The sequence below is a fragment of the Hyperolius riggenbachi genome, chromosome 9 (genome assembly GCF_040937935.1).
Source record: "Hyperolius riggenbachi isolate aHypRig1 chromosome 9, aHypRig1.pri, whole genome shotgun sequence".
Taxonomy (NCBI): domain Eukaryota; kingdom Metazoa; phylum Chordata; class Amphibia; order Anura; family Hyperoliidae; genus Hyperolius; species Hyperolius riggenbachi.
This window is the reverse complement of record NC_090654.1, coordinates 19,200,212-19,209,890: the sequence shown is the minus strand read 5'-3', so window position 1 is coordinate 19,209,890 and position 9,679 is coordinate 19,200,212. Positions and strand designations below refer to the sequence as shown.

Sequence of the window (9,679 nt, the reverse complement as noted above, 5' to 3'; positions counted from 1 at the left end):
GACTGGCGATTGCCAACAGTGACACAAGACCGAGCAGGACAGAGCACGGGAGTAGCAAGAAAGGCACAGCAAACAACAATGATCAGAACATAAAGGAAAATAACAAACGCTAGCTAAACGCGAACACCGCACTCATTCGCAACAGCGAACGCGTTTAAGCACGATCACCGCGCGTTAGGCGCCCAGTGATAATCGTGCCACCCTAACTAACCAGTGAAACACAAACACGAAATAGAGAACGCGAACGCTTGCTAAACGGTTACCTCACCGAGCCTACAGCAAGCGTTTGTACTAGACAAGACAGACAGACAGATGGGGCTACCAGCAGCAACCGCTGCTCTGGCTAGCACCCCTAAGGCAGAATATAGAAGGAACCACCGCTGCTACCGCTAGAGCGGATGCGATCCAGACAGACAAACAGATGGGGCTACCAGTAGCAACCGCTGCTCTGGTTAGCACCCCTAAGAGAGAATAAAGGAGGAAGCACTGCCATTACCACTAGGGCGAATGCAATCCAGACAGATGGAGCAGCCAGCAGCAACCGCAGCTCTGGCCTACACTCCCAGACAGACAGAACGATTTCCTGTCGACCGCCGCTGGCGACAAGACAATCGAGGCAGAGAAACAGAACAAGGCAATACAAGTTATACAACCTGACTGCACTAGAAGGGATGCCTAGTGCAGTCCCAAGGAATACTCTAAGATAATCTTTAGCAAAAAATAGCAAGGCTGACACTCCAGGAGTGTTTAGCAGGAACAAACCATCATGACCAGCAAAGGATCCTGGGAGAACATGGTATTTATACTGCAAGCCTTCAAAGGAGGCAACTAGGCAATTTGCATGGCAAGTGTATATAAATTCCTCAGTAGCAGAGCAAGTCTGAAACTTGCAAAGTAAAGACAGGTCTCTTTTCCAGAGACCTGCAGCCCGAATGGTCAAGACAGCTGAGCGGATCATTACAGGAGAATAGTAATTAACACCACCTAGTGGTTGCGTCCGGCTAACAGAATAGTACCGAATATTGTATTTGATCTGTAAGAAATGATCTATAACCCCATCTATCTGATGGGAAATTGTATGGTGTGTAGCAGGCATTATAATACACACAATGAGATTTTCAGGCTGATTTCTTGCTAGATCGATTATCGCCAATTTTCCATAAAAGTGAATGGAAAATTGATAGGAAATCAGATTGGATACGTTAGAAATAATCGATCTGGCAAGAAATCTGCCTGAAAATCTCATCGTGTGGATAGACATTATATAGCTTATCAATCTGTCTGTCTTCTATATCTTATCTAAGCTCTCTACGTCCAGATATCCTCACTGTGTACAGTAATGCAGGGCTGTGAACCAGGAGGCGGGGCACATGGGAGAAGGCCACGCCCTATAGGCGGAGCATGTACCTCCACTAGCCGAGTACACGTCAGAACACAAACATTCCTCTCCTCCAATCACAGCGCGGGGCTTTGTCCAGCCAGCCAACCAGACTCCTCGGCGTCGCTCGCTGGTGCCGGGTGACGTAATGACGTATTACGTGTGGGCGGGGCTTGTACTTTCCATGATGGCGGGAAGCCGGGGGATCGGGATTTGTTTTGCGGTCGCTTCGCCTCCATCTGTGATGTAAGTCTCTCTCTCTATTATACTATCCGTTCCGCTCTCTTTATATCCTGCCTCGCTAACACAGCGACTGCCCTCCACACACACGGGCCGATCTGCCTGCGATCTCATCACACCCATCACTGCTCCTGCAGCTTAGATCTGTGTATATACATATTCTCTGTTGCCAGGAGACCATCAGACACGCCCACCTTCCTGCACAGAGCAGGAGGCTTTCTTACTCATTCTCAACACCTGCACTAATGACTGGAGACCACCTCTCACTATAATCTGACAATTAGCGGCTGGATAGTGTAATGGTGACACATCATCTGACCCATCACTGCTCCTGCAGCCTAGACCTGTGTATATAAATATTCTCTGTTGCCAGGAGACAAGCAGCTCCGCCCACCTTCCTGCACAGAGCAGGAGGCTTTCTTACTCCTTCCCATCACCTGCACTAATGACTGGAGACCACCTCTCACACTCTTATCTGACAATTAGTGGGTGGATAGTGTAATGGTGACACATCATCTGGCACTGTTCCACTGAAACACTGCTCCTTCAGCCTAGACCTGAGTCTATACATATTGTTTGTTGCCAAGAGATGATACAGCCCCACCCACCTTCCTGCACAGAGCAGGAGGCTGTCTTACTCAATCCCAACACCTGCACTAATGACTGGAGACGTCTCTGACGCTCCTATCAGATAATTTGTATAAAGGCCTTTAAACAGCCAGTAATGCAGCTGAAGTCATGTTTGTCATTCATTTCTGCTTTCTATAAAGCTGAACTGACAACGATGAGCCTGGCTTCACATAATGGTGCCGTAGTGGTTAGCGTTCTTGCCTTGCAGTGCTGGGCACCTTGTTCGAATCCCAGCCAGGGCATTATCTGCAAGGAGTTTGTATGTTCTTCCCGTGCCTGCGTGGGTTTCCTCCGGCCATTCTGATTTTCTCACACATCCCAAAAACATACAAATAAGTTAATTGGCTTCCCCCTAAATTGGCCCTAGACTGCTATACATACACTACATGATACATACTTAGACATAAGGCTATGGTAGGGATTAGATTGTGAGCCCCTCTGAGGGATAGGTAGTGACAAGACAATATACTCTGTACAGCGCTGCAGAATATGTCAGTGCTATATAAATACTAAATAATAATATTGCACAATGGACCGTTTGCTGGGCCCATCTCAGTCTGTCTCACTGGCGGATTCTCTGCTTCTGCTGGGAACAAACGGCACAATGCCAATGGGAGCCCCGGCGGGAGTATCTAACCCCATTGGATTGAAGTTCGTTGAAGATGATAAAGACCAGTCTTGAATGAATCCAGTGTGTGCAGCATCACCCTAGTGATAATGGACACTGTCCGTTCTCGTTGCATTTCATTGATGCCATTGGAATCCGAAGATGTCCCCGTTTCCGCAATTATCGTATATTGCACAGCGGAACTGAAGTAACGGATCCATTGGAAATGGACATATGCTAACAGATCCTAGTGTTTAGCATTGGATCTGTTAGCATGTCCAGTTATCCGATCATTTTCAATCCAATAAGTGGAACAATTATGGTGACAGTGGCAATTTCCTATTAACTGTCAACTTGGCCATTATTATAGTTTTATGTAGCACTGATATTCTGCAGCACTTCACAGAGCCTCCGTAGAAGCGCGTATATAGCGCGAAACGGCCGTCAGGCTCTTCTGTGCCCAGCACCCACCCACCACATACAGCCTTCTTATACGGTATGTTTACCTCCTCCACAATGTTTTTGTGAAATTATGTATTACCACCTTTGGAATAAATGACAGTATACAGCAAGTGCCGACTTACCCATTCTGTTTCAACATATGCATCTTCTGTCCACACGCAAGCCTGAGCACGCTGTCTGCACCTAAGGTTTAAGAAGACTGTTCCCCCCTGCCGCTTCCCTCCTAGCATGTGTAGTCAGCTGTAGTGCCGACTCTTTTTTCTGCTTGTGTTGCACTCAAACTTCACAGAGTACATAGTCATGTCACTGACTGTCCTCAGAGGAGCTCACGCTCTAATCCTACCATAGTCATAGTCTAATGTTCTACCATATTATTATTATGTATTTATATAGCACTGACACCTTCTGCAGCACATTACAGAGTACATAGTCATGTCACTGACTGTCCTCAGAGGAGCTCACAATCTAATCCTACCATAGTCATAGCCTAATGTCCTACCATATTATTGTGATGTATTTATATAGCACTGACATCTTCTGCAGCACATTACAGAGTACATAGTCATGTCACTGACTGTCCTCAGAGGAGCTCACACTCTAATCCTACCATAGTCATAGTGTAATGTCCTACCATATTATTATTATGTATTTATATAGCACTGGCATCTTCTGCAGCACTTTACAGAGAACATAGTCATGTCACTGGCTGTCCTCAGAGGAGTTCACAATCTAATCCTACCATAGTCATAGGCTAATGTCCTACCATATTATTGTGATGTATTTATATAGCACTGACATCTTCTGCAGCACATTACAGAGTACATAGTCATGTTACTGACTGTCCTCAGAGGAACTCACACTCTGATCCTACCATAGTCATAGTCTAATGTCCTGCCATATTATTATTATGTATTTATATAGCACTGACACCTTCTGCAGCACATTACAGAGTACATAGTCATGTCGCTGACTTTCCTCAGAGGAGCTTACACTCTAATCCTACCATAGTCATAGTCTAATGTCCTACCATATTATTAGGTATTTATATAGCACTGACATATTCTGCAGCACTTTACAGAGTACATAGTCATGTCACTGACTGTCTTTAGAGGAGCTCACAATGTAATCCTTCCATAGTCATAGTCCAATGTCCTACCATATTATTATTATGTATTTATATAGCAGTGACATCTCCTGCAGCACATTACAGAGTACATAGTCATGTCAGTGACTGTCCTCACAGGAGCTCACAATCTAATCCTACCACAGTCATAGCATAATGTCCTACCATATTATTATTATGTATTTATATAGCACTGACATCTTCTGCAGCACTTTACAGAGTACATCGTTAGTTCACTCACTGTCCTCAGAGGAGCTCACAATCTAAGCCTGTCATAGTCTAAGGGCCCGTTTCCACTAGTGCGACGCGATTTCGCCGGCATTCCGACGCTTGTAAAAACGCATGCGGGTGCGTTTCCGCATGCGTTTTACCCGCGATTTCGCGTGCGATTTCGCATGGCAGGGTGCCATGCGAAATTAACCATGACACTGCCAGAGCAAAATAACATTGAGAAGGGTGCGAAATCGCACGCGAAATCGCGGGTAAAAACGCATGTAACAAACGCATGCGTTTTTACTATTAAATACATTAGCGGCGATTCGCACGGATTCCCGACGCAGGCGAATTCTGCGGGTCCCGCCGTGCAGATTTGGCCCGCCGCCAAATCGCTCCCGCACGCCGCACAGGTGGAAACAGCCCCATCCACTAACATTAACTATGCGAATCCGCATGCAGTGCCCGCATGCGGATTCGCCCTAGTGGAAACGAGCCCTTAGAGATAGAACCATTTACTGTATCATTAGGGTATTGGGATGTTGGTGGAAACCAGAGTGCTTGGAAGAAACCCAGGGAGAAAATACAAACTCAATGCAGATAGTGTCATGTCCGGAAAATGAGCCTAGGACTCTAGTGCTGCAGGATGAGTGAGTGTGCAAGCCATTTTACCCCCAATTTCATCAGGATTCCCAGCACTGTTAGGCCTCTTTCGCACAGGAGGCTGTATGCGGTGTATTGGCTGTTAGCTGCTCCTGTGCATCAGCCAAACTTGTTTAAACATATCACAGCCCAATTAAAAGTAAACCACTTTTTATAACGTGCTATAATCTTGATTACAACTGCTAATGATTACAAATGCCGGGTTGCAGAACTGCTAGCCTGGACTTCATACCAGTGAAACAACTACACCAAGCTTTATTCTTACAACGGGGAAGTACTTTATTACGACTATTAGCTGTGAAGTAGGACAATTTAACATGTTATGTATATTCATTACAGTTTAAGTTCATTGTAAGTCAGTCGGTACATTCTTTCCTGAGGGCCCTTTTTCCACTATCAGCGCTTTGTGACTCTATTCCCAATCGCTTGCAGATTGCTAAACGATACGTGCAGCAAAACTAGTTAACTAATGGAATCCACCGCGAATGTTTCCATTAGTGCCAAAATACACCATAAGTAACAATGAGAGTAAAAAAGCCAATATTCTAAAAGTCATAGCAATTTGCTTGACATTTTGGCGTGGCATTAGCCCTCCACCACACCCAAAACGATGGGCACTCAATTAGTTGGGTCTACAGCGTGGAGACTCTCTGCTGTCACTTCCTCATACCATAGGCTAGGGGTAGGGAACCTATGGCTCGGGAACCAGATGTGGCTCTTTTGATGGCTACATCTGCCTCACATACAAATCAGTAAGCAGCAGCATGCACTACTAACTTACTCGCGTTACCCCAAAACGAACAGCTGGCCCAATTGTCCCACTCTGGACCCTGTCAGGTCCAGTGACTTTGTAGGACGAGATCCCTGCACTTTGACTGGCAGCCTATTGGGCCAATCAAAGTGCGAGGTTCTCGTCCTACAAAGTGAATCAACCCCCAGGTCAGCTAGCTAATTGTACAAGCTGTTAGGCCTGGTGCACACCAAAAACCGCTAGCAAATCCGCAAAACGCTAGCGGATTTTGAAGCGTTTTTTCTTATTATTATGAAGTGTTTTGCGGTTTTGTGCAGCATTTTTGTGTAGCAGATTACAGATATTGTTACAGTAAAGCTGTTACTGAACAGCTTCTGTAACAAAACCGCCTGGAAAACCGCTCTGATCTGGCGTTTTATCAAGCGTTTTTCCTATACTTAACACTGGAGGCAGAAACGCCTCCGAAATCCCAAAAATGCTGCAGCCTGGGAGTTTGCGTTTTTAGCTAAAACCGACCCGCTCTGGTGTGCACCAGCCCATTGAAATACATTAGCCGAGCAGATTTACAGGCGGATGCGGCCGGCGGATCGCATCCAAATCCGCTCGGTGTGCACTGGATCCAAGTCTGTATTTCTCCTGTCTGGCTCTCGGGGAAATTGCAGATGTTGCTGAAACACAAGAGAAGCTGAAGACTTGTCTGACACTTCCGCTGCCCGGTGGATCAACTGTATACACCTCACCATGGCAACAGGGACGTGAGCTCTCTGCTACGCATGTGTACTGTCCCAGTTTGAAACAGATTGTTACATAGTTATTTGGTTTAAAAAAGACATCGAGTTCAACCAAAGAACAAAGTACAACACCAGCCTGCTCCCTCACATATCCCTGTTGATCCAGAGGAAGGTAAAAAACCCTTACAAGGCATCGTCCAATTAGCCCCCAAAGGGAAAAATTTCTTCCCGACTCCATGGCAATCAGATGAAATCCCTGGATCAACATCATTGATGTCTTGTATGTATTGTATGGCTTTCATGGAAATACATTTTACAATATGTGGCGTTTAGGGCTCTCTCCGCCAGAAAAGTTCCTGACCCCTTCCATAGGTCATCAATGCACCTTCTGACACAATCATTAGCGCAATACGTTTGTGATGTAATTTTTTCCCCCAATCACAATCTTCTCCCTGCTGCATTTTTCATGTGCTTGAGCACTTGTAGGAGCGCAGGAAAATCGCATACCAATCACACCGCTATGCAATTTTCACTGATCCAGCAATTCAAAATGTTTTCCTGGTCCTTTTTTTGTTGTCGTCCCGTGCTGTACACCTGATGGACCATGGCAGAACTGCAGTATTGGAAAATGAAAGGTACAGGTAGTCCCCGGTTAACGAACGAGATAGGGACTGTAGGTATGTTCATAACCTGAATCTGTTCTTACGTCGGAACATTGTGCCATCTCTGTCCCTTGTACCTCCTCTGTACCTCCAGTTTCCCCCTCTGTGTCACCTCTGCCCTCTGTACCTCCTCTGTACCTCCAGTGTCCCCCTCTGTGTCACCTCTGTCATCTGTACCTCCTCTGTACCTCCAGTGTCCCCCTCTGTGTCACCTCTGCCCTCTGTACCTCCTCTGCATCCCCCTGCGCCTCCAGTGTCCCCCTCTGTGTCCCCTGTACCTCTTCTGTGCCTCCAGTGTCCCCCTCTGTGTCCCCTGTACCTCTTCTGTGCCTCCAGTGTTCCCCTCTGAATCACAGCTGCTCTTTTGTACCGGCTTATACAAGTGTAAAAGACATTTTTTACTAGAATTTTAGAAATCGCTTTTCTCAAGAACTACAAGTCCAATTTGAAATACATTTTTTGAGTACTTCCCATGGAAACACAGAATCCATGCCGATGTTATCAGCGGATTGTTTGTAAGTCGGGGACTACCTGTAATGCAATCTCAGCACTGTTGTGGTTGCAAATCGCATTTCTTAGTGGAAAATGGCCCTCACTCAAACACCAATAGTTGTTTCAGATTTCATCTCCTCAGCTCTGGGGGATTTTATGCAATGGCCTCAATTCTGGTAGGGTTATCAAACAAATTACCTCATGAGGTAATGTCATTTAGCAACCCTAGTAGTTGTTAGTCATGTTTTACCTCATGAGGTAATTCATGAGGTAATTTGCATTAATTTTACTGAAAATAGCAATTCTCATGGAAGTTAGGGGGCATGTTAGCACATCAGTTACAGATCAGTTTAAAGGTGGCCGCACACCAAACAATTTTTTAAATATCTGTTCAATTTAAGAATTGCAATCAATTTTTCTGACTGATTGTAACATTTCAAAAATATGACCAATGTACCACACACCTGTGTTCAATTTTTCCCCCAATTATGATAAAACTGATTGGAAACTCTGAGAAAATTGCTAGGATGTGTATATTAATAAATTGATAATCTAACACACACACCATACAATCTTTAAAAAAATTGAAGAGAAATATCTGGCATTCTGGATCGATAGAAATCGAAAAAAAAACGGGAAATCCAATAAGATTTTTCAGTCGAATGAAGAAAAAGCTTTTGATTTTTTTCGGGAGATACGATAGTTTTTATCGAATTGCTGTAAAAGCGGATTATTTTATTGTATCATGTGTGTGGCCACCTTAAGACCTGCCTGTACCTAGAGGTAAAGTCAATTTGTATGCATTTTGCAGTTTTTAGCGGAGTTCCTATTGCTGTTTTAGTGTCGTTCCTATTCAGGCTATGTAATAGAAAAGATTAGTAGAAATAAAACTCCAATTATTTACTGGATTTTTTTTTTTAAAGGGGATGCCTATAAATATACTTTTCATAGGTTGCTACATAATCAAATACACCTTCCCACCTAAAAAAAAAAACCAAACAAAAAAAACAAACAAACAAACAAAAATCTTACAAAGACTATCCTAACTTATGGAAGACAATTAATGACTACTATTATTTATTTACTGTATGCTTATCGCTGAAATACCTCATGTTATACCTTACTTTATGCATTTACCTCATGGTTTACCTCGTGTTTGGAAATGGAGAAAAATCTTTCAGAATTGCTAAAAAAAAAAAAAAAAAGAGCAAAATACCTCATGAGGTATTTTACCTACAAAAAAATATTTACCCTACATAGCTACCGGAATTGAGGCCAATGTTTTTCAGGTGATTGACAAATATTAACAAATGTGTCCTTCTGCAGGCCGGTGTAATAAGGATCTGTTCACAAGCCTTTGGTGATCTCTGCTGCAGACCCCGGACATGGCATACAGGGACTCCCGAGGTAAGACTACTCAAAATACAAGTCTCCCCATTCTCCTATCTGAACACCAGCGACTACTTAGTGTGACATCACTCAGCTAAATGTCCAACCTGCAGAGACCCTCGAAGAACTTCAGCCAAAAGGCGCAATAAATCAATACATTGCAAAGAGAAATCAATAAATGATTGATATTCGCCATGTAATTTGTTCATGTTGTTTGATCCACAATCAGTCTGCAGGTCAGCATCTTTACTACTGGCAGACGTGGAAAAAAAAACAAAGCACTAACTACCAGTATCTATAACCACACCCCCTAACAATGTGATAGGCTGAAAGGTTTT

General features: G+C 44.1%; 1 protein-coding gene across 3 annotated transcripts in view; it reads left to right on the top strand.

Annotated features, from left to right (window-relative positions):
- The first annotated feature begins 1,537 nt into the window (after nt 1-1,537).
- Nucleotides 1,538-9,679, top strand: part of HMGXB4 (HMG-box containing 4) — a 44,050-nt gene continuing 35,908 nt past the window's right edge. For 2 of the 3 annotated variants that reach the window (XM_068252074.1, XM_068252073.1), the window contains exons 1-2: nt 1,538-1,624; nt 9,279-9,359. In XM_068252074.1, coding sequence (XP_068108175.1) covers nt 9,338-9,359 — 22 coding nt within the window. In that variant the 5' untranslated portion in view covers nt 1,538-1,624; nt 9,279-9,337. Of the gene's footprint in view, nt 1,625-9,278; nt 9,360-9,679 lie in introns of those variants that run through there. The other variant, XM_068252075.1, reaches the window with a different exon arrangement.